Genomic DNA, 25,158 nt, shown 5'->3' with positions numbered 1-25,158 from the left:
AGTCTTTGGGACTTAATGTACTAATGTTAAGACACGAGGAAATAGTGAGAGGCTGTAGAACAAGATAGAGGAAGGGAGGCATAGAGAAAGAAAAATTGATGGAGTGAATGAGCAATATCGAAAATGGGGTTTGAGGGAGAGGTAAAACGACAGAGGTAGCGCGAGACAAATAAAGAGATAACGGGTGTGACAAATAGGGGGAAGTAGTGAGGGAAGGAGAAATGTAGGGAGGGATGAAGACTGATAGTGAGAAGGTAGAAGTAAATGAGGGAGAAAATGAGGATAGCTGTAAAAATAGCTAATTGTTTGTTAAACGCCTTGTCCTTGGTCAAGGCGCTATATATAAATTAAACCAAGGTAAGGATAAAGGAAAAGGGGAAACGGAGAGAGTGTAGTCAAAGTGTATGCCTGCTTTAATGAGTCAGTTATGGTGGAAATGACAAGTTCCTATGCCATGGTTGGGGCCAGTACTCCATAGAACCACTGTTGACTTTCCAACAAAGTAATACATATTGTATTTCCTCGAGAAGAATGATTATGGGCTAAGTTGACTCTTGATCGGGATTAGAATTCACAATCGTTGAATTGCAAATTGAGCAGTCTGCCCTTATAGTCCCTAAGAATTAGGGAGGCCTTTGTGTTTGTTTTTCTGTACACTTGTGTGTCCGTGCATCTCTCCAGCGGCTTTGAGGACAAGGTTCAGGTGTGGGAGTCACGTCTGTCAGACCTCGATGAGAGCCTCCACAACCTGAACCTCATCCAGCGCAAGTGGCTCTACCTGGAGCCCATTTTTGGGCGCGGGGCCCTGCCTCGCGAGCACGCACGCTTCTTACGCGTGCACAATGACTTCTGGTACACATGCACACATGGTCTTCATTAAACACACAACGACTTGCAATCATACAAAGATCCGCCATATAGCCTGAACAGACTTTTGGGGCAAGTGCTGTTAGCGAGTATTTATGAAGGCCGGAATGGCACACGAGGGGGTGGGTGGCCAACACAACCCCCAGCGCACCAGGCACTTATTTGATGCTGAGTCGACCTAGGGGAGGCCCATAACTGGTTAAAATAATCGTCACTGGTGTTGGCCGTGAGCGGGAATCGAACTTGGGTGGTCGAGTTTGTAGTGCAGCGCACTAACTACACCACTACTGCTCCCTACCTCGTTAATACACATAGACAAAGACACACACAGACATGCTGTACATGTTGTACACCTCCTAGTCACACTGACCTCGGCCCCAACACATCCACCCCCACTCACTTCAACAACTGCCATTCGCCACTAAGTGGCGGTGATGTCACCATGACTCTTGTGCCAGGCTATGTGCACATTGAGGCCACGTGAAGTGTCGAACGCCCGCTGACAGGAGGTCACGGGGCAGACCCAGGTGCCACGGGTGGACTGACTGAGATGACTAGCTGATGCACCACCTGTGCCTCGTACTGTGCCAACTGGCTGTGCTTTAGCTACCCGGCGCTCCGCTCGGTGTTGTGAGCATCGCTCCTCCTCCCTCCAACTGCCCAGTAGCGTCCTTCACGAGCCTCCTCCACAGAGGCCGATCTTGATACCGCTGGTACCAGTCATCGGCAAGTCCACTCAGCTCCACATTCTACTGTACCACATCACTCCATCTCTTCTCTAGCCCGTGCCGTGCCCATTTAGCCTCCTCGATCCAGCCGAACAAAAGCTGTTTAGTAATGCGGTGGCTGGGCATGCGGGCTACATAACCCAGCCAACGCAGCCTTGCCTGCTGGAGGAGCTCACCGATGGGACTTTGTCTAGATCTTTCAAGGACATGTGAGCTACTTACACAATCCAGCCTGGTTAAACTCAAGATGGATCGTAGGTAGGCCAACCCAAATGTTTCTAACTGGCGAAGATGTTCCATTAGGGGGGTCCACGTTTCGAAAGCATAGAGAAAGGAGGTAATGACTGTGGCCGAGAAGACCTGAAGCTTCATGCGGAGCGACAGACCAGGTAGTTTCCACACAGCGTTACGCAACTGATGAAAATATAATGCCGCTCGACTGATTCGGAGTGAGATCTCTGCTGTCAAACCGGAGCCGGTCATGAGCACACTGCCCAAGTATGGGAAACTCTCCACTCTCTCCACAACTGCCCTATCATCAATTGGGAGTTGTGGAGGTGGAGTGTACAAAATACCCAAGCAGGTGCTTAGTTTTGGTGGGGCTAATGGTAAGTCCCCACTTCTTAGTGGCAAGCTCCAGGTTCACCAGCAGCGCCTCCAACTCCTCCTCTGAGTGAGCAGCAATTACCAGATCATCGGCATACGTAACATTGTTGAGCAATAGGGAGCCATCCCTTGACCGCACCCGGGCATCAATCAGCCTCCCATTGTATCTGTACCAGATGGAAAATCCTCCGGTACAGCTATTGAAGGCTTCACGAACTACGTGGTCGAAATAGATGTTAAGTAATGTGGGAGCCAGAGGATATCCCTGTCGCACCCCAACGTGAACAGGGAATGGCTCCGACTCCCAGCCACGTAGTTTTACCCGGGCCTGCTCACCATCATGAAGGTCCTTAATGGTCGTGAGCAGAGGGTCAGGTACTCCAAAAGCACGAAGAACAACCCAGAGCCCAGACCTACTGATGGTATCATAGGCCTTGACCAGGTCAATAAAGCAGAGATATAGGTCTTGTTCGAATTCCATACTCCTCTGCTGATGCAGACGGACAGAAAATATGGCATCTGTGCAGGACCGTCCTTTCCTGAAACCACATTGGGGCTCCGCAAGCCTCTCCTCAGTGTGCCTGGCAAGGCGATGTTGAATAATCCTTGCCAGGACCTTTCCCGGCACACTGAGGAGTGAGATGTCCCTGTAGTTGTTACAGTCTGTGCAGTCCCCCTTCTTAAAGAGGGAGACCCCCAGGGCATCCTTATAATCCTGCAGAACCCGTCCAGTGGTCCAGACTGTTGTTATGATATCATGTAGGGCAGTCTGTGCACAAATGCCACCCTCCCTCAGCATTACGCTTGGGAGATCATCTCTGCCCGGTGCCTTTCCTGGTCTCAGGCTCTGGATCGTCTTCAGTACTTCCTCAACAGATGGTACCTCAGCCAGCCCCTCATAGGGGGTGACTTCTTCCAATATTTCAAGCACCGCAGCCTTAGCAGGGTCATCCCCACTTTGTCCCATGATGTTTTCCAGGCTGAGGGATTTCCCCTCCCCCAGGACCCCACAGAAATGCTCAGCAAATCTGCAAACAGGTTCCTGGGGGCCGGAGATTGGATCACCATTCTTTCCTCTAATCATGGAAATAGGTGTGGCACGGCAGGTAACTTTTTTTATGGAATTAAAGAGCGATTTGTGATCTTGGGCCGTTGAGGCAGACTCAATCTTCTCAGCAACCCGCGACCACCAACCATCCTTGTAGCGCCTCACAGCTCTCCGAACCTTCGAGCGAAGGCTGCGGTAAGCCTCCTCATTCTCTGACGTGGGATGCTGTAGACGATGAGAGTGGGCCTGTCGCTTATTCTCAGCCAGCTAGAACACCTCCTCTGTCAGCCAGGGTCTCTGAGGAGGTCTGGACCATGTACCCAAAGCAGCCTTTGCAGCTGCATGAGCCACAGTCCTAAACCTCACCCATTTCCCCTCGACATCAGGAGGAGTGGGGGACGATGCCAACCCCAGCTGCAAGCGATGATGAAATTCTCACTTGCAACTTTCATCAGCTAGCTGAGACCATGCCACTATGGGTTTTGAATGGGGTCCTGTATGTACACCCACCACCGGAGTGGAAGAATGGCAGGTGCATCATACAGATGAGAAGTCGATGGTCAGTGGACAGATTTGCCTCATTTTCTGGCAAATCACCCGATGATGCTGGATGTAATTACGAGCGAAACGTCGTACTCAGATTGTAGATGTTGTGGATTCACTCTTCAACACACCGGTGGGCTGAAGTAGTAACTATTTGGCATTTTGTTTACGTGACAAATCCCGTATTGATTGGCCGTGTCGGGTGGTGGAGGGTTTCGACACTTTTATACTTATGCGATCTAACCCAAAAACCTTTATTATGAATAATATTGGTCGCGAAAGCCTCCTTGTTGTAGTATTATGATTTCCCCGATTTGATTCAGTGTATGGCTTTGTTGATGAACAAGCATGTGTCACCTGCTGCTTCCCCCAGTGACATAATGAGGGAGGTGTCAAGAGACATGCGCCTGCTGACGCTGGTTGCTCGCCCGGGTATCAAGCGGACACTCTCGGCCATGCTGGACCAGCTGCAGCGCTGTCAGAAGGCGCTCAATGATTTCCTGGAGGTAACAATCGAACAAAGACCCTATATCGTTTTAACACATTGTTGAGGAAAGTGCTGTTAGCGAGTACCTATGAATGCCGCATTCATAGGAACACTAGGACATGTACATAAACATAGTGATGCATACACACAAATGTACTCTAAAACTCGCCCATACACACATCGATACAGGCAGTCATCGCTTAAGGTTGGTGTTGTGTTCCTGCAAAATCCGTCTCTTAAGTTAAATAACGTTAAGCGAAACCTATTTTCCCATAATAAACAATGTAAACAGGGGAGGTTATGTTCATCGGAAATTTCCCATCACACTTAACATGATACACGTTATTAAAATACATATTTAATGGAAAAACGAATAATAAAATTATGAGTAACTGTAGCTATATGTAGAGAAAGGTTAGGTTAGCACTCACCAGTGATGATTGTGGAACTTGCTATCGGTAGAGTGAGGTGTTGGATCCACAGGGACACATCCAATGACTTTTGCACAGCTTTCCTCTTCTTTTCTAGGTCAAGTTGCTTATAGCACTGCAATGTATCAGTTGTTTTACAGCACATTTGAGCACTGTACTCCCTGCTTACATTATCCCCACTAAAAATGTCCACACCTTGTTGAAGGTGTGACAAATGTAATACGTTTTGAAGGCTGTAATGACACCCTAATTCACCACCCTTGGTCTTTAAGTCCTTAAACTTCGTGGCATTGCCTTTATCAAAAGTAAACTGAGAGGAATGTGCCACTGATTTTGATCTTCAAATTACACTGATAAACAGACATTCAATATCTCCTCATGCAAAGTGTCATAACACCTTTAATTTGGTTTGCACAATGATTATCTTCCTACATATCTTAGTGCTTGAAACATTAGGATCACTTCTTGGTCTTTTAGCACTCATGTTGGTAAGAGATGCAGTGACAAATGACCTCAAATAAAAACAAATCTAGCACACAATTAATTGAGATGAGGGTATGATGCTGTGTACTGTATCATACCGCTCAACCACACAGCTCAAGAAAGCGAGGACTTACCGTACAGTATTCCCGCGTTGATATACACTTGCAACATATGTGTGACACAGCTGCATCGCTCTCTGCCGTGGAAAGTAGTTCTTGCTGGCAGCGACGTTAGAGTGATACCACACGATGTTAAACGTATACGTGGGTAGTAATTAGCGACTTTATAACGAAACATCGTTAAACAGGCCAATGTTAAGCGAGGATTGCCTTTACTTGCATGCATATACATACAGAAACTCATGTACAACCGTAAATGCATCGCATACACAAAATATTGTGGTGAATGGTAGCTCCTCTACTGGCTGCATGGGTGATGTCAGCCCAATACATACACCACATAAATAACAAAACATAGATTCTTACATGTGCAGTCTGACAGTGTAATGAGCACTGAATTAATGCGTTCCAAATCTGCTCACACCCACACGTGTTTGTACACATCCACCCATACTCAATTACATATACTAGTCCAGAGTGATCCTACATTTACTTATGTGTGCGTGTGCATACCCACACTCCTTTGCTGTTCTGGTTGCCCCTATGGCTGTGGTACAATATTGTTCTTACCGTGCAGGAAAAGCGATCCACCTTTCCGAGGTTTTACTTCATTGGTGACGATGACCTGCTGGAGATCCTGGGCCAAGCAACCAACCCCACCGTCATTCAGGCACACCTCAAGAAGCTGTTTGCCGGTGTGTGGACACGTGTTTGCATCTACTTTTGTGCATGTGTGTGCTAGTGCCCATGTTTTATTGTTTGCTTGTTTGTGTGTGGGTTTTGTATTTTGTGGGGAGCAGTGGTGCAGTGGTTAGTGTACTGTGGATGTGTGCTTTGGTTTGAGATTTCTGTTTTATTGCGTGTGTTTTATAGTTTAAATAGCCTCTTAGCCCACAAAAAGAAATTGTGCACAAAGGTAATTGGATACAGAATAATGCATCATTTGGAGGCCAACCAACCCACAAGAGCACAAGAGCAAATAAGGTTTAGAAAAGGTATCTCTCCCATTGACCATGTTGAGACAATGGGCTTGGGTAGGAAATATCCCGAGAAGGGATGATGGACCGGTGGTCAAGACTAATGTTTCGATGGCAGTCAAAGGAGGGAATATGCCCAAGAAGGAGTCCACCTTCGAGCATGGCGGTGAGGTCTGAAAAGCTGTAAGTTCCACACTACTGTGGGCTCACCTTAACAACGGGAGGCGAGGAATGGTGGTGGTGATGGCTAACGCCCCTTCCGAAGATAAACATCTGTGGTAGCATGGAGGCAAAGCTGATGAGTCCAGTCCCTTCTATGACCTCCTGTCACAGGTGCTGGCTAAAGTGGCACCTTGGGATAGAGTCATCCTATTGGGTGACCTTAATGTCCGAGAGGGTGATGATGCGGACACCTGGTATGGAGTGATTGGAAGACATGGGCCGGATCAGCTCAATAACAACAGTAGGAGTCTGCTCGACTTCTGTGCAGTCTATGGGTTTGTAATTACAAACGTGCTGTTTAGGCACCGGCACATCCACACAAAATCATGGATGCTCGCCAGGTCCAAGCAAGAACATCTGAACCTTATGGTGGGACCCGGGGTCCCATAAGCCCCCAGCTCTCACATAAACATTATATTATAATGTAAACAAAAACTTTGTTCTTTTTCACCAATGGGTGTTAAGGATGGTGGCAAGTGTTGTTTTCTTAAACTATGCCTTTAAAACTGAAAACTACTTACCTGCAGTACCTCTATTTAAATACACTCGAAAAAAATATTTACACTCCTCTGTCAATGATCGTGTTTCTCAGTGTGGATTTGTGAACACACTTTGTAAACAGTACATAAAATAGTACGCGTTTTCAATGCGCTGTTCCTATTGTAACAAGCGTTTATACCAATGTTACTCTACAGAGTAGTGGGTCGCTGCTCCTCTTATCTGCATTGATACGAGCGGTATGTGGGGACTATGGCTTAACCGCAAAAAAACCTATCTACACAGATACATACGGACAAGAGAAGTATTATCAAACAGGAGGAATTAACGGTGCAACGCATCTCCTCTGTTAAATATCTGCAGGTAATAGGATTGTCATCGATTGATCCTGGCTGCAGACATTGGTAGGTCACAAATAATAATGAAGAGCAGTTTCACTGTATTATGCATACCGTTTTGATAAATAAAGGACTTAAGTTGTGTAGGCAGTTTGAGCAGCTTTGGATAAGACTTATGATCTTGCCCATACCCGAACATGGAGTGCATTCGCTTGTTCAGCTCTTCTGTGCATTCGTCCTCGCTGCGCTTGGACGACATGAATGATCCACGGCAAGTGGATCGTGGCGTTTATGTGCGCGGTGGGAAGGAGTCGCCAAAAATAAATAAATGAATTACGATTTTGACTTCCGTTTATTCGGGACCCCGGGGTCCTGCCATAAGGTTAATCTGTTGGACTATATAGTGATGGAACAGCTGATGCTGGCCCATGTTCTTGACTCCAGGACCTACCGTGGAGCTGATTTGTCGACTGGCCATCGGCTTGTCATGTGCAAAATATGCCTACCATTCTCTCACTGTAGTGGTTGGTGTCCACCTAGGACTCATTCAAACCCACAGTGGCCTGGTCTCAGCTAGCTGAAGAAAGTTGCAAGGAAGAATGTCATCATCGCATGCAGCTGGGGTTGGCATCGTTCCCCCCTCCTACTGATGCTGAGGGGAAATGGGTGAGGTTTATGACTGTGGCTCATGCAGCTGCAATGGCTGCTTTGGGTACATGGTCGAGACCTCCCAAGAGACCCTGACTGACTCTCTGCTCCCAATCATTAAGATGGCCAGGAGTCAGAGCCATTCCCTGTTCACCTTGGGGTGTGACAGTGATGTCCTCTGGTTCCTACAATATTTAACATATTTTTCGGAGAAGTTTTCCATGGCTGTACCAGAGCAATTTCCATCTGGTGCAGATACAATGGGAGGCTGATCGATGCCTCGGTGTGGTCGAGGGATGACTCCCTATTGATCAACCATGTTATGTATGCTGATGATCTCGTGATTGCTGCTGACTCTGAAACGGAGTTGGAGGTGCTGCTGCTGAATCTGGAGTGTGCTACTAAGAGGTGGGTCCTTGTCATCAGTCCCATCAAAACTAAGCATCTGCCTGGGTATTTTGTGTCATCAAACACTCCACCCCTCAACTCCCCATTGGTGATGGGGCAGTTATTGAGAGAGTGGAAAAGTTTACATACCTGGGTAGTATGCTTATGACCAGCTCCAGTTTTACAGCAAAGGTCTCACTCCGAATCAGTCAGGCGGTTTTATCTTTCCATCGGCTGCGCAATACTGTGTGGAGGCTACCTGGTCTGTTGCAACATGTGCGCCGGTTCAAAACCTTTAGGCTGGCGTGCCTAGGATTCATCCTGGATTTAACCAGGCTGGATTGTGTGAGGAGCTCACAAATCCTTCAGAAATCTGGACATAGTCCCATCGGTGAGTTCCTCCAGCAGGCAAGGTTGCGTTGGCTGGGGCATGTAACCCGCATGCCCAGACACCCCATGCCCAAAAAGCTTTTGTTTGGCTGCATAGAGGGGGCTAAACAGGCACGACACGGGTTAGAAAAGAGATGGACTGATGTGATACAGGAGGATATGAAGCTGAGTGGACTTGCCAATGACTGGTACCAGCGGGGTCAAGATCGGTCTCTGCGGAGGAGGCTTGTGAAGGACACTCCAGAGTAGTTGGAGGCAGTCGCCCCCCATCAACCACGGAGGGCAGAGGAGTGATGCTCATAATAACGAGCTGAGCGCCGGACAGCTAAAACACAGAAAGTTGGCACTGTAAGGGCACAGGTGGTGCATCTGCCAGTCATCTCAGTCAACCCATGGCACCTGGGTCAGTCCCGTGACCTCCCACCATTGAACCTTTGATACTTGATGTCGCCTCAAAGTGCACATAGCCTGGCATAAGCACGATGGTGATGTCACTGCTGCTTAGTGGTGAATGGCGGTTGTTGTTGTCTGTGGGGAGCAGTAGTGTGGTGATAAGCGCGCACTGTGAATCCAGTGACCCGAGTTCGATTCCCGCTCATGGCCAACAACAGTGATGATTATAAGAACCAGTCCTGGGCCTCCCCTACGTCAACTCAGCCTTAAATAACATCCTCATGTGTATAAACATCAGCACTGGGGAGATAAAGGTGGCCGGGTGTGGTGCTGGCCACCCCCTTGTGTGCTGTGCCAACCTTCACAGGTGCTCGCTAATAGCACTTGCCGCAAAAGTCTCTTAAGGCTTCACAGGGGATTTTTTTCTCTTGTGTGCAGGCATTCACAGCGTCGAGTTTGATGATGGTTGTCATCACATCATGGCTATGCGATCCCTGGACGGGGAGCTGGTGCCACTCAGACAGCAAGTGGAGGTCACGGCTGACGTTGAGGTGACAGCTTAGCTTCCCCACCAGCATCATCGTTACCATAAATACCTATTTTCAACACTACCAGAAAAAACACACGTTTCATTGCTACCACAAAATATGCCGTCTTCACCACGAGCAACACTACAAGCAGCACGACTATCATCACCATAATCAACACATCTTCAGAAACAGTACACCACTGCCAGTGACGCTATTAACACAATTCATACTGCGTTTATCACCACCAAATAACACTAATAGAAACTATATAAGTATGAGGATCATCACCTTAATCAACATTACAATCACCACGATCATCGCCATCTTCATTTCAGAAACTATATCTGCGATGTTATTATCATTGCCATGATAGGCATGACTATTAACACCAGCAACTCTACCAACACGACACATACCGACAACACAAACAGCAACACTTCTAGAAGTTCCATGAACACTACAATCTTTAATGCTGGCAACAGCACTACCATACACAAGACCAGCGGTTTGTACAATATACGTGCGTGATGTCCTCATTAGCGTTAATGAAGTGTGTGTGTGGCTCTTGGTGTCCAGGTTTGGCTGGGCATGCTGGCTGAGGAGATGCGCCAGACACTGAAGCAGCTGCTGGTGCAGTGTCTGAAGAATGGCAAGAGTGGGGACATTGACCCCTCGCAGTACCCATCTCAGGTTCACTCACACACGTGCACTCATCAACACATACACATGTGTTCTGTATTGACAAATGATGCATTTATTCATAATTAATATTGATTGTTCAGCTCAATACATTCATGAAATCATGTGGAAGGAATGTTTTATTCTTTTATTAATTTGCATCACTTCAACAGCCACTAGATTGGCTCCCATTCAGAGTCAAAATCTTTATATATCCTGGAGAAATCCGATGAGCTATGAAGTTATTTTTTCACAGATGTCTAGTAGGGACGGGTCAGAAGGTTTGTTCATTGTTATACCCCTAATACATTATACTCACACCCACACGCATATTTACTCATGCACACACTTGAATACACACTCTTACCATGCCTTTATGTGTGTCTCACGTGTTCCCGGGTGACCAGGTTCTGTGCTTGGCTGAGCGAGTCCGATTCACAGGGGATGTGGAACGAGCACTGCCGGCGTTGGGGCTGTCTCAGCTGGAGGTGGAGCTGCGTGAAAAGATCCAGGCATACACGCGTTTCACCGGTACACACACAGGTACGCACACATACAGATACACGAGGTGAGTTGCCACTTGTCTTCATTCATCTGATTCCAGAGGCTGTTGGATGCTGAGGATTTTTGGTTGTGAGGTATAATTTTAAGCTGTACTTACACCACCTTCCTCTGGCTCTGTTCGCATGTCCCCAAGTGTCTGCATGTCTCTGTGTGTACCCGTTACAGACCCGGTGCTGGCGCTGAAGCTGAAGGCGCTTGTGCTCGACGCAGTGCATGCCCTAGATGTGGTGCGGGCCCTCAACACAGCTGGCGCCCGAGACATCCACCACTGGGACTGGCAGAGACAGCTCCGCTTCTACATCCGCTCTGACGGAACTTGCGTCGCACGCATGGTGGATGCTGAATTCCTGTACACCTATGAGTACCAGGTATGTGTGGGTGTATATTTGGATGGTGGTGCATTGGTTCATGCATTGCTTTGTGAGGCCAATAACCAGAGTTCGATTTATGGTCACAGAAAATATCACGAATATTGCTGGAGGAAAGTCTACCATGTTGTGTGGTCATTGGATTGTTTGAACATGCTTCATGACTTTAGATTTGAAGTTTTCGTGACTGCAAGGATCCATACTCTTTGGTTCTTTCGGAAAAGTCACGTTGGCAATAAATAAATAAATTTAATAAACCAAAAATTAAAACAACTAAATTAAATCACGACGTTTCGGAGGCAACACAAGCTTCCTTCATCAGGTGTAAAATGCACAGCAAAATTACTGTAGAGAGAGCTTTTTGTGATGAGAGATTAATTATATAGTGTAAGAGGAGGGGGGAGGAGCCAGGGAGGACGAACGCAGGGTGGGGGGGGGGGGGTTTGGGATGTGGGTGGCGGGAGCCAGGATGGTAAAGCTGCTCCTGCTATTGCTCCTGTACCACGGATGGGGGTGGGGGGGACGCGGAAAGGAGGAGAGTGGTGGCTAAAGTTTAACATGGTTAATAACATCTTTCCAATGATTGCTCAATTTGAATCCATCTTCTCGCTTGAAGTTATGTCTATGTTTGTATATCTGTATGGCTTCATGGACAAATCTTTGGTGGTATCCAGACGGCTTACAGAGTACCTTGGTATCGGGGAAAACAATATCATGAGAGCCCACAGCGTTGTAACAGTGATCAGCCACGGCAGAAGAATTCGTCCTACCGTGTTTCAAATCTGACTTGTGCTCGCGAATGCGGTCAGATACATGTCGTTTCGTTTCCCCAATGTAAAATCACCACAAATGCAACTCAGTTTATAGACACCAGGGTACTGTAAGTCAGGGATGACATCCTTTACGGATGGGATCAGATCACGGATTTTGTGTACTGTACAGAAACTATGTCAAATTTATCCAGAAACACCTCGTTGAGTCATAAAACTATTTTTCAGGAGGGTCTTGCATTGGGATTTTTGACTAATTTTATGCGAGTGGCATAATTTAAGGAAACTGTAACACGAGAAAGACTTTGTCTTGATTGAGTGCCTTGTAGAGTGTGAACATCAGTATTGAGGAGACAGGCAGCCAGCCGTGAGGCCAGCCACATCACCTGTTAATGTGCTGTTCTGGCCTTCACAGGTACTTGTTAACAGCATTTGCCACAACAGTCTGTATGGTTATGAAGGAGATCTTTGTCTTTATATACATGATGTGCTAATGAGGTACAAATGTTTCCAAGAGTTAAGTGGACTTGCAACTGACGATTTCAGAATCGGCCTCTTTGGAGGAAGCTAGTGAATGATGCTAGTAAGCACCTGGTGACAACTGGACTGTGGCAGCAACAGGGAGTGGAGGATCAACATCAGAAATTAATTTCCCGAGTTAAGCCCATTGAGCTAAGAAGCTTTATTTCAAGGGCGATTCTGCTGGCAGACAACATAAAATAATTTCACAATTACATATTTAAAAAAAAACAATTAAAAATAAAAATTATTTAGTAAAATTGCATTTACACTTATACTTTAGTGATTTAAGAGTCAGCAAACTCAAGATGCCATTAGATGAAACCAGGTGGTTCAAAAACTTTGGGGCAGCTATATTAAATGATTTTGAGCCAAATTGTCTGTGAAATCTGGGTACTGTTAACAGACAATCAGATGCCTGTCGCAGATTTTTTTTATTGTCTCATGGTAATAATAGGTCAAGCGAATAAAGAGAAGATCTTCGGGCAATAAATAGCCTTGTGAATAAAAATATCCCAGTCAAATGTCTTCTGACCTCCAAGGACATTTGTCGAGTCATGGCATAGAGGTCACAGTGATGCATCCTATATGGAGCATCTACCGCAAGTCGTAATGCAGCATGGTAAACAGAGTTAAGTTTGTTTAAGTTACATCAAAGTAGTCAAATAATGCAATGACTGTAGCTTCAATTATTAATCAGCGTACAAATTGGATTTTTTTCAGTACAATAAGCCAACCTTACATTTTTTAAAATTAGTTGATCAAGATGGATATGAAAGGATAAGGCAGTATCACTAACAAACTAAAGGTATTTATATTCATCAGTCTGTTCAATAATTAGACCATTCAATGCCATAAACGAGATTTGAAGGGAATCACCACAATTATTGTTAGGAGAAAAACATAAATGTAGTTTTACTAATGTTAAGCACGAATTTTAAAGGCAATTATTGATTCTTAATAACATCAACCTCCTTTTGTAAATTGGTTTGTAAATAATTAGGTGAGCAACACTTTGGTAACAAAACAGTATCATCTGCAAAAACATTGGTTAAGGAACAATTGAAACCACTGCGAAATGTATTTATATAGAGAGAGAATATAATGGGTTCCAATACCAAACCCTGTTCTACACCTTTTTATATACGAACCCACGGGTCGACAACCTGCGGGTCCGGAGCCACATGTGGCTTTTTGGCTTCCCCCTCCCTTGTATACCTGCTGTGTTTGTGTACAAGTAGTTATATGTGTGATGCAGCTCTCAAACGTTTTTGGTCAAAGACAAAACCAAAAAAATGTCTCTTTTTCTTTGAAAGGTTCTCGACCCTGTACTAACAAAACCAGATGACATGTCTTACTGGTTAACAACATGAAGTTGATCACAAATATTTTTTTTACTCAAACCAAGGCAACTTCTCAAACCATAGTTGATCAAGAGAAGCCAACAAGATGTTGTGATCAAGTGTCAAAGGCCGATGATAAGTCAAGGAATAATGCTTCACAGTTTTGTTTATTACATAAACAATTGAAAATATAGTTTAATGTATCAACAATTGGGCCCAATTGATACATTTCTAGTTTGAATGTATCACATTTATTGAGAACCCCATGAATATGTATATAATTAATTCCAAATCCTATTATATATAAAAAAAATCTGATGAAAAGTAGTAACTGCTGGTTGTTGCAATATAGAATTTGGACCAGGGTTAGGTTCAATCCCTGTACTTCACAATAGCAGTATTAAAACACTTTTACCCAGGGTTTTACACATTTATCTCAATTACTTGATTTAATTCAATATAATTTTAACATTGAGCAGAGTCTAAGAGGACTTGTCAAATCTGGAAAACAAAGTTATAGTAATAGGGTTTTTGCAGACATGAAACCTTGGCAACAAGGTTTCATGTCTGCAAACATGAAACCTTGGCAACAAGGTTTCATGTCTGTATTAACCACAATACCTGCAGTCAAAATGCAAACAAAAAACATACTATGATAATATATGCATTGTCCTTGAAACTGATTGGTCCACACCAAGGGACGGCTTTCTTTTGAGCCTCGACCCAATTGGTGTTCGACCAGATGATGCCAAAAGGTTTCAATTTTGTTGCCAGAAAAAAGGGGAAAAACATTATTATTACATTTTGGTACTGGCAAAGGAGGTCTAATGATGAAGACACAGTTTGTCATAAAAGGGTGGGAAGGTACAGTATTGTGAAATATCAGATTTAAGAAGAACACAAAGAAGGCAATGTGTAAATCATAACGGGCAGTAGAAATGGCTGAATATGATGAAAACTCTAATGACAAACTTAAGAAATAAAATGAAGCGAGTAAAAATGATAATGCCATAATAAATATTGAATAAAGTTATTTCTTTACAATCATGATTTGAAGCTTTCGTGACTGCAGGAATCCATACTGTTTGGTTCTTTCAGTAAAGTCACGTAGGTAGAAATAAAATAAAATAAAACAAATAACGACGTTTCGATTGCAACACAAGCGAACTTCATCAGGTGGGACAACCACAGCAAGAAAATGCTGAAGTTGTGGGAGAGCTGCATATTGACACCAGGAAGCACAGCCCAGGCAGGGCCAGGAGCACTATTCCAGGCAGCACGGCAACCCAAGTAGACCAGCATTCAGGCAGGCAGACCAGCAGGCAGTCAGGCAGACCCGACAACCAGACCAACAGACAGGCAGGGTGGCATCAACTCCAGGAGTCCAGCAGGCAGGCCGGCAGATCAGTCCACATACCGATAGGTCAGCAGCGCAGGCCGACAGGCCAGTAATGCAGACAGGCAGCCAGCAGAACAGGTTGGCAGCCAATCCAGCAGCCCAAGTAGGCAGACTGACAGCAAAATTAGGCAGGCAGCACTGGCAGTTTCCATGCTCTGAGCAAAGTGTCGGAGTGGGTACAGCACAGCCAGTTGGTGTCTGTTCCCGATCATTCATGTACCATCCTCTATGTCTCATGTGTGTCCTGTGTGTTCCCAGGGTAATGCCCAGCAGCTAGTACACACCCCACTCACAGACAAGTGCTACCTGACGCTGACACAGGGCATGCGCATGGGGCTCGGCGGGAATCCCTATGGCCCCGCCGGCACTGGCAAAACCGAATCCGTAAAGGCACTGGGTGGTCTCTTCGGACGCCAGGTCCTTGTCTTCAACTGCGATGAGGTGAGGATGTACACTGGCAGGCATGGTTCTGGTATATGCACTGAGTGAATGTGTCACCAAGTGTTCAATAACTCAGCTTATTGAAGTAAAAATGTACTTGTATGAGTTGAGAAAGTGTGTGTGAGTGGGTGTTTGTAAGTGGTAGTGTGATTGGGAGTGTGTTCAAGAGAATGGGACCGTGTATGTGTGTGTCAATAATAATCATAGTGAATGTGTGTGTGTTGAAAACAACTTCTTACCTCCTCGGTGGTGCTGGACGGTAACGCTTTCGTGGATGTGAGCAATGCCATGGAGGGAAGGCCAATTCCAAAATCGGCTATTCCCCTCATGGCGCTTGTAGCCACCACAGCAGCCAAATGGGGGCTCTGGATGGGTGCGAGGGGCTGGTAAGCCCTCCACCTTCAATTCAACTACCACTGAACTACGTGCAAAATATAGAACGAAGCTTGTGCTGGAGGCCCTGGAGGGACAGGCGTCTCTGACGTTTTCTGGCCGAACCCCATTTTGCAGAGCCAGTAGACTGAATTCTTACCCATCTGTGTTCCTCCACAAACAGCAATAAGCCACTTCGAGTGGCCATGTGGAATATTCGAACGATCACTGAAGAGGAGAGGCTGTCACTCCTCTGTCGGGAGCTGGACCGGTACTGCCTGGATCTCTGCGGTATTCAGGAAGTCCAGTGGACTGGCTCTGGCTCCCATCACCATGAGGGGTGGACAGTCGTCTTCTCGGGGCAGGAGGCTTCAGGGAGTCACAATTCTTCTGAACAAAAGAATGAAGGGGGCGTGGGAGCATGGCGGTGAGGTGTGGAAAGCTGTAAGCACCAGGATATTGTGGGCTCACCTTCCAATCGACCAAAGGCGAGGAGTGGAGGTTGCTTACGCCTCCACCAAAGATGAACATGAGTGGAGGGATGCAGGCAAGGCCGATGAATCAGATGCCTTTTATGACCTCCTGTCACAGGTGCTAGCTAAAGTGGCCCCTTGGGAGAGTCATCTTGTTGGGTGACTATAATGCCTGAGTAGGTCATGACGCTGGCACCTGGGCATGGGCCAGATCAGCTCAATAACAACGGTAGGAGGCTGCTAAACTTCTGTGCAGCCCATGGGCTTGTAATTACCAACGCGCTGTTCCAGCATCGGCGCATCCACACAACATCATGGATGCACGCCGGGTCCAAGCCAGAACATCTGCTGGACTATGTCGTGATGGAACAGCGGATGCGGGCCCATGTCCTTGACACCAGAACCTAACGTGGACGTAATCTAACTACTGACCATCGACTTGTCATCTGTAACGTGTGCTTGCCTGGGTGTACATCTAGGACCCCATCATCACTTGCAGCTGGGGTTGGCATCGTCCCCACCTCCTGATGCCTAGGGGAAATGGAGGAGGTTTAGGACTGTGGCTCATGCAGCTGCAACGGCTGCTTTGGGTACACGGTCCAAACCTTCCCAGGGACCCTGGCCAACAGAGGAGGTGTTCCCACTGGCTGAGATAAAGCAACAGGCCCACCCCCACCATCTACGGCATCCCATATCAGAGAATGCGGAGCTTACTGCAGCCTTCGCTCAGAGGTTCAGAGAGAGAGCCATGCGGGGCTGCAAGGATGGGTAGTGGTCGCGGGTTGCTGAGGAGATGGAGTCTGCCTCAGTAGCCCACGGTCACAAATCACTCTTTAACTCCATCAAAAAAGTTACTTGCAGTGCCACACCTTTCATTATCATAAGGGGAAAGAAAGGTGACCTGATCTCTGACCCCCATAAATAGGTTTGCAGATTTATTGAGCATTTCTATGAGATCTTGGGGGAGGGGAAATCCCTTAGCCTGGAAAACGTCATGGGGCAAAGTGGGGATGACCCTGCTGGTGCTGTGGTGCCTCAGATATTGGAAGAAGTAGTCACCCCCTGTGAGTGGCTGGCTGAACTACCATCTGAGACCTGGAAAAAACACCGGGCAGAGATGATCTCCCAAGCAAAATGCTGAGGGAGGGTAGCCTTTGTGTGCAGATTTCCCAATTTGACATAATAACCACTGGACGGGTTCCGCAGGATTGGAAGGATGCCCTGGTGGCCCCCCTCTTTAAGAAGGGGAACCGCACAGACTGGATCAACTACAGGGGCATCTCCCTCCTCAATGTGCCGGGAAAGGTCCTGGCAAGGATTATTCAACATCGCCTTGCCAGGCACGCTGAGGAGAGGCGTGCGGGGCCTCAATGTGGTTTTAGGCTAGGGTGGTCTTGCACAGATGCCATGTTTTCTGTCCATCTGCTTCGCCGGATAGAAATATTTAGGCTGGCCTACAGTGAGGGAAAAAAGTATTTGATTCCCTGCTGATTTTGTACGTTTGCCCACTGACAAAGAAATGATCAGTCTTTAATTTTAATGGTAGGTTTATTTGACCAGTGAGAGAAAGAATAACAATAAAAAATCCATAAAAACGCATGTCAAAAATGTTATAAATTGATTTGCATTTTAATGAGGGAAATAAGTACTTGACCCCTCTGCAAAACATGACTTAGTACTTGGTGGCAAAACCCTTGTTGGCAATCACAGAGGTCAGACGTTTCTTGTACTTGGCCACCAGGTTTGCACACATCTCAGGAGGGATTTTGTCCCACTCTTCTTTGCAGATCTTCTCCAAGTCATTAAGGTTTCGAGGCTGACGTTTGGCAACTCGAACCTTCAGCTCCCTCCACAGATTTTCTATGGGATTAAGGTCTGGAGACTGGCTAGGCCACTCCAGGACCTTAATGTGCTTCTTCTTGAGCCACTCCTTTGTTGCCTTGGCCGTGTGTTTTGGGTCATTGTCATGCTGGAATACCCATCCACGACCCATTTTCAATGCCCTGGCTGAGGGAAGGAGGTTCTCACCCAAGATTTGACGGTACATGGCCCCGTCCATCTTCCCTTTGATGCGGTGAAGTTGTCCTGTCCCCTTAGCAGAAGAACACCCCCAAAGCATAATGTTTCCACCTCCATGTTTGACGGTGGGGATGGTGTTCTTGGGGTCATAGGCAGCATTCCTCCTCCTCCAAACACGGCGAGTTAAGTTGATGCCAAAGAGCTCCATTTTGGTCTCATCTGACCACAGCACTTTCACCCAGTTGTCCTCTGAATCATTCAGATGTTCATTGGCAAACTTCAGGCGGGCATGTATATGTGCTTTCTTGAGCAGGGGGACCTTGCGGGCGCTGCAGGATTTCAGTCCTTCACGGCGTAGTGTGTTACCAATTGCTTTCTTGGTGACTATGGTCCCAGCTGCCTTGAGATCATTGACAAGAGAGGGGGTCAAATACTTACTTCCCTCATTAAAATGCAAATCAATTTATAGCATTTTTGACATACTTTTTTGGATTTTGTTGTTATTCTGTCTCTCACTGCTCAAATAAATCTACCATTAAAATTATAGACTGATCATTTCTTTATTAATGGGGAAACGTAAAAATTAACAGAGGATCTTCTTTGGTTCTTTCGGTAAAGTCACGTAGAATGAGAATAAAATAATAAATGAATAAAATAAAATAACACAATAAAATTCTCACGACGTTTCGGCCACAACACAAGTGGCCTTCATCAGGTGATACGTGACTTTACCGAAAGAACCAAGGAAGATGAATCCTTGCAGTCACGAAAGCTTTAAATCGAAATTTAACAGAGGATCAAATACTATTTTCCCTCACTGGACATAGAATCCATCCTGGCTTTAACCAGGCTGGATTGTATGAAGAGTTCACAAATCCTTGAAAGATTTGGAGAAAGTCCCATTGGTGAGCTCTTCCGGCAGGGAAGGCTGCATTGGCAGGGTCATGTAGCCTGCATGCCCAGCTACCACATGCCTAAACAGCTTTTGTTCGGTTGGATCGAGAGGGCTAAACAGGTGCGGCAACGGCTAGTAATGTGGTACAAGAGCTGAACTGAGTTGACTTGCCGATGACTGGTACCAGCGGTGTCAAGATCAGCCTCTGGAGGAGGCTTGTGAAGCACACTACTGGGCAGTTGGAGGCAGTCGCCCTCCAGTAACAATGGAGGGCAGAGTAGTGACTTTCCAAACAATGAGTGGAGCACCGGGCAGCTAAAACACAGCAAGTTGGCACAGTAGGGGGCACAGGCAGTGCATTGGCAAGTCATCTCAGTCAGTCAACTCATGGCACCTGTGTCTGTCCCATGACCTCTTGCCAGTGGGCGTTCGACACTTCACATAGCTTTAAAGTGCGCTTAGCCTAGCACAAGGGCCATAGTGACATCACCGCCACTTTATGGTGAATGGCGGTTGTTGTTGAAGCGAGTGGGAGTGTGAGTAGGAGTGTGCTTTATGTGTGTGTAGATGTCTGTGGGGAGCGGTAGTGCAGAGGTGAGCGCACTGCACTACGAACTCAGCGACCCGGGTTCAGTTCCCGGTCATGGCTAACACAAGTGACGATTATCTGAACTGGTCCTGGGCCTCCCCCAGGGCAACTAAAATAAGTACCGTCTACAATGTATAAACATTGCCACTAGGGAAACAAAGGTGGCCATGGGTGTTGCTGGTCTCCAACCCCCTTGTATGCCGTGTCGGTCTGTATAGGTGCTTGTTAACATCACTTGCCCCAAGAGTCAGTTCAAGGTTATACCCGGAGATCTTTGTCTTGTTATGACTATTGTCGATTTGAAGCTTACATTACTGCAGGAATCCATACTCTCTGGTTCTTTCAGTACGTAGGTATAACATTTTTTATTTGTATTTTATTTTATACCTACGTGACTTTACCGAAATAACCAGAGAGTATGACTATGCTCTGCAATTATATTCCAATTTTAACTTTAGGCAAATGAAATTAATGAGTTAAAACGTGGCACAATGAAAATATAAAAGTAATTACATTTCATTAAAAAGAATATATTCTATAATCAAATAACGACCTTGATTTTTGTATGAATTGTAAGTAATAAATACATGAATGTAAATGAGAAAATATAAACTTTCATATTTTCCACTGACATAATCATAGCAACAAATGGAAATGAACGAATGGAAATTGTTAAATAATTGAATAATGAATGCTTCAAAGTTGGGGAGAAGGTAAAGATGTGCTCAAGAAGAGTTATGTACAACAAATTCGCTAAATATTTGAAGGTAATATTTTGGAAGGACAATGGCAGCCAACGGCGGGAACATGCTCCAGAGAACTTCTAATGCTGAAATGGAGTTATGAAAAAATGTTGTGCACACTAGATTGGTTGATTGGTGCATCACGAGATCGTGACAGATGTTGCCTGCTTGTGGAGGCCTTGGTTCAGCAGTGGATAAATCTTGACTGATGATGATTATCATGTTGCCAGGGAATCGACGTGCGAGCCATTGGACGGATCTTCGTGGGGCTGGTAAAGTGTGGTGCTTGGGGCTGCTTTGATGAGTTCAACCGTCTTGAGGAGACAGTGCTGTCTGCCGTCTCCACGCAGATCCACACCATCCAGGACGCTCTCAAATGTCGTGCGCACAGCTGCACCCTGCTTGGCAGCCAGGTGTTCTGCGTGGCGTGGCTTGATGTGTAGTGTGGTATATGGAATGGTAGTTAACTGAGAGTCCTGATTTATGCTGTAATGATGTGAGTTGTTACGTGAGTGGTTTAATGTTTGGTGTGATTGTATGACGTTTGGAGGAAAGAAAATGGAACAGAAAACTAAATATTTGCAAAAAAGCACGGAGAGATGCATGTTTGGCAGTTACGTAAAGAGACAGAGAAACACTTGGATTAAACAACATACGTAGGTTAAATACATCATTATAATTGTTAAAAAGAGTAAGTGGGCTCTTCAGAATACATTGCTATAAGGTATGTTGGCCTATGGTTAAATAGAATGATATTAACAGCCAAAGGAGGGATCTCACCTGAGAGGTAGTCAACTTTCGTCTGGAAATGAAATAATCATAGTTGATTATGATTGTAACAAGGCCACAAAATGTGTTAGGAAAATAGCTCATGCCTCTAACCACCCTTCCTTTCCCCCAAATTGTACCTCACAAGGTTGTCTTAGACCACAATTCAGGTATATTCATCACCCTGAACCCAGCCGGAAAGGGCTATGGCGGCAGACAGAAGCTGCCGGACAACTTGAAGCAGCTATTCCGGCCCGTGGCGATGACGCGGCCAGACAACGAGCTCATTGCAGCCGTCATCCTGCACTCAGAGGGGTTCACAGATGCTCATGCACTCGGTGCCAAGCTCTGCGCCATCTTTAGCCTCGCCAAGTAAGAGAGCGATTGTGGGTTTGTGTCAGGGTTAAAGCAAGTGTGTTTATCCGTGGGAGAGTGTGTTTGTGAGAGTGTGTGAGTGTGGGTGAGCAATAATAGGGTGTGGTAGTGTAGTTGTTTGCACGCTGCGCTACGAACCCAGCGACCTGAGTTTGATTTCCACTTACGGCCAACACCAGTGACGTTTATCTGAACTGATCCTGGGCCACCCCTGGGTCGACTCAGCCTCAAATGTGTACCTGGTGTCGTGTGTAAATGTCGACAATGAGGAGACAAAGGCGGCCGGGCATGGTGCTGGCCACCCACCTACTCGTGTTCTGTTCTGGCCTTCATAGATGCTCGCTAACAGCACTTGCCCCAAAAGTGTTTTAAGGCTAAACAGGGGATCTTTGTCTTTGTGTAGGTGAGCAAAAAAGCACTTGAGAATGTGTGAGTGGTCAAACAATTGTTTGTGTAAATGTAGGTCCAAAAAGTTTTGGACACAATCCCATGAGTGAGCTCCTCCAGCATGTGAGGTTGCTTTGACTGGGTCATTTAGTCCACAAGTCAAGCCACTGCATGCCCAAGCAGTTTCTGTTTGGCCAGATAGAGGAGGGCTAAACGGACGTGGCACAGGTTAGAGAAGAGATGTGGTGTGGGAGGGTTTGAAGCTGATTTGAGTCCTTAGTGACTGGTCCGTGTGTTTTGTGTCTGTGCCTGTGTTGATCTTGTGCAGGGAGGTGCTGAGCCCACAGCAGCATTACGACTGGGGTCTGCGTGCTCTAAAGACAGTGCTCAGGGGCTGTGGCAGTCTCTTGCAATCATCGAGGCAGGAAGGAGCTGACAAGAAAATAGGTTTGTTCACACGTGTCTCTGTACAGCTCCTAATTTTTAATTATATTTATCTCTATTTTTCCAAGAAAGCTTTGAGTCTCAGTTACTTAATACTCGAGAGTAAGTCTACTAGGAGATGGAGCGATTTGATCAGTTCGTGTGTAGGTACCAAATGAAAGACGCAACATAGACAAGGAAGAAAATGGAATAAAAATCAAGCATATGCATGGATTCTGTATACTCTTCAAAACGTGTTAGTAGAAGTAATTAATTTGTGATAACATGTTTCAGTCCACACCAAGAGATGATGTTCCATATAATGATGTCATCATTGGGAGTGGAGGTGTGTGGGCCTCGGCCGGTGAGGTGCAAAAGTTTTAGTGATGGGTTTTGTCTCAAGGTTTTTGGAAACGTCTTTTATCAATTTGGCTAGTTTTTATATGGTAAGTACGTTATAGCAACGCAAATGTTTACTATATTTCACATTGGATTATCATTACATGAATTATTGTGCCCCCACGTTTCATGCAGACAGACGGACAGAGGAAATGTATTCACTCTTTCAAGCCTATTCTTGGTTCTTTCGGTAAAGTCACGCTGAAGGGAAACAATAAAATAATAAAATATATATAAAACAAAATTCTCACGACGTTTCGACTGCAACACAAGCAGTCATCATCAGGTGTGAAAACCAACGGCAAGAACATTTGAAAGAAGTGGCGGTTTGTTTTATTTATTTATTTTTAAACGTTAACACTACGGATAGCGATTTGACAGTTTGTTTAGATGGACGAGTCCATCTATGTTCGGAAAAGAGGAGGGGGGAGACGAAAAATGTATGTATGCTGTCTGAAAGCCACCGTAAGCGTGAACAATCAATTAAGACCCAAAATGGTTTATCAAATCCTTCCAATGATTGCTAAGCCAGAATCCATCTTCTCGGTTGAAATTGTCTCTGTGTTTGTATATGTGGATAGCCTCATGAACGAAGTTTAGTTGGAAAGCATGAGCAAGTTGTTCTTACCAGCAAATATGTACCTAGGTTATGTGTTACATGTTGTGCAATAATAGCAAAAAAAATACATTTACATATGAGGACGTCATTAAAGAGCGTATTCATGAAATATATGGGAGCAGCGTCACAATAACATCACTAGAGTGACATGACATGCTTAACCATAACTTGAAGCTTTTAAAGTAATTTCTTCTCATTCGTGACACTTAAAACATGTATTGGACAGCCTCGGGCACACAGCCCAGGTACTTATCTACAGGAAGAGAGATGGTTGCCTGTGGAGTTTTTAGTTTGTTTAGGGAGCAATTTTCCTGTGCGGAGGTACTGGAGCACCCAGGCTGTGTCTCGTTTCTTTTTGAACCCATGTGTTGAGTCTCGATATCATCTGCGTGCACGGCAGATGAGAGTGGGCTGGTGGTGCGTGCGCTGCGCGTGAACACGCTGTCCAAGCTGGCGTTCGCTGATGTGGCGCTGTTCGACGCCCTCGTGCGCGACGTGTTCCCCGGCACGGACCTGGGAGGCGTGGAACACGGGGAGCTGCACAATGCCCTGCTGGAGGCTTGCACGCATGCGGGTCTTGCCGTCGTGGACGCGCAGGCAGGTGGCAGGGGCTCGTGTGCAGTGGGACATTTGGCAGAGTGCTGTTTATTTTAATGCCAATTAGTTATAATGGTATTAATCATTTGGAAAGGTGGTTTAAGACTTTTTCACGAGGGTCCTGCTTGGTCATTTCCATTTCAAAGCAAGTTGTAACTAAAAAAAGGTTTTATCTTGTATGTCACACCGAGGCTTTAAGCTTCAATAAAATAAAATAAAACACTTTTAAGTCATGATCAAGAATACCACCGTAGGGCACTGTAGTTTATTTCCATTTTACCTCTTCTCCCCTGGTCTGTGTATTTTTCATCTTTTCCTCGTTTCTGTCTTGGTCTGCTCTTGTTTTCTTTGGTCTCCCTTTGCCTCCACTGGATTCCATGTGCTCCTTCCCCCTGACCTTCATTCTCTACACTGAATACAATCTCTGTTTATCTCCATTCATTTCTTCTGATCTCTGTTCGTCTTTCCTCAATACCCCTGCTCTTTTCTAACTCTTGTTCCCCGGTCATGGTGCTCCTTGATAACCCTGGTGCTGCATACTTGCAGGTGAGAAAGGCGCTGGAGCTGCATGAGCAGCTGCGCCAGCGCACGGGCGTGGTGGTGGTGGGGCCAAGTGGAGCTGGAAAGTCGACTCTTTGGTCGCTTCTGCGGATGGCTCTTGCTCGCCTGGGCCGAACTGTCGTCCAACACACGCTCAACCCCAAGGTCTCGCACCACGACCT

General features: G+C 45.9%; 1 protein-coding gene across 4 annotated transcripts in view; it reads left to right on the top strand.

The window, feature by feature from the left end:
- DYNC2H1 (dynein cytoplasmic 2 heavy chain 1) overlaps nucleotides 1-25,158 on the top strand; it is a 232,846-nt gene that overhangs the window by 34,265 nt on the left and 173,423 nt on the right. For all 4 annotated transcript variants that reach the window (XR_004404816.2, XM_032976206.2, XM_032976198.2 and 1 more), the window contains exons 29-41: nucleotides 682-852; nucleotides 4,166-4,298; nucleotides 5,890-6,007; nucleotides 9,604-9,716; nucleotides 10,272-10,385; nucleotides 10,781-10,916; nucleotides 11,103-11,305; nucleotides 15,595-15,777; nucleotides 21,099-21,281; nucleotides 21,785-22,008; nucleotides 22,727-22,845; nucleotides 24,240-24,436; nucleotides 24,983-25,141. Coding sequence is in view for 3 of the 4 variants with exons in the window: in XM_032976206.2 (XP_032832097.2) it covers nucleotides 682-852; nucleotides 4,166-4,298; nucleotides 5,890-6,007; nucleotides 9,604-9,716; nucleotides 10,272-10,385; nucleotides 10,781-10,916; nucleotides 11,103-11,305; nucleotides 15,595-15,777; nucleotides 21,099-21,281; nucleotides 21,785-22,008; nucleotides 22,727-22,845; nucleotides 24,240-24,436; nucleotides 24,983-25,141 (2,053 nt within the window). In the remaining variant the exon portion in view is untranslated. The remainder of the gene's footprint in view (nucleotides 1-681; nucleotides 853-4,165; nucleotides 4,299-5,889; nucleotides 6,008-9,603; nucleotides 9,717-10,271; nucleotides 10,386-10,780; nucleotides 10,917-11,102; nucleotides 11,306-15,594; nucleotides 15,778-21,098; nucleotides 21,282-21,784; nucleotides 22,009-22,726; nucleotides 22,846-24,239; nucleotides 24,437-24,982; nucleotides 25,142-25,158) is intronic.

The sequence above is a fragment of the Petromyzon marinus genome, chromosome 3 (assembly GCF_048934315.1).
Source record: "Petromyzon marinus isolate PM22_M1 ecotype Great Lakes invasive population chromosome 3, UKy_Petmar_22M1.pri1.0, whole genome shotgun sequence".
Classification (NCBI taxonomy): domain Eukaryota; kingdom Metazoa; phylum Chordata; class Hyperoartia; order Petromyzontiformes; family Petromyzontidae; genus Petromyzon; species Petromyzon marinus.
This window is presented reverse-complemented; position numbering and strand designations above follow the sequence as displayed.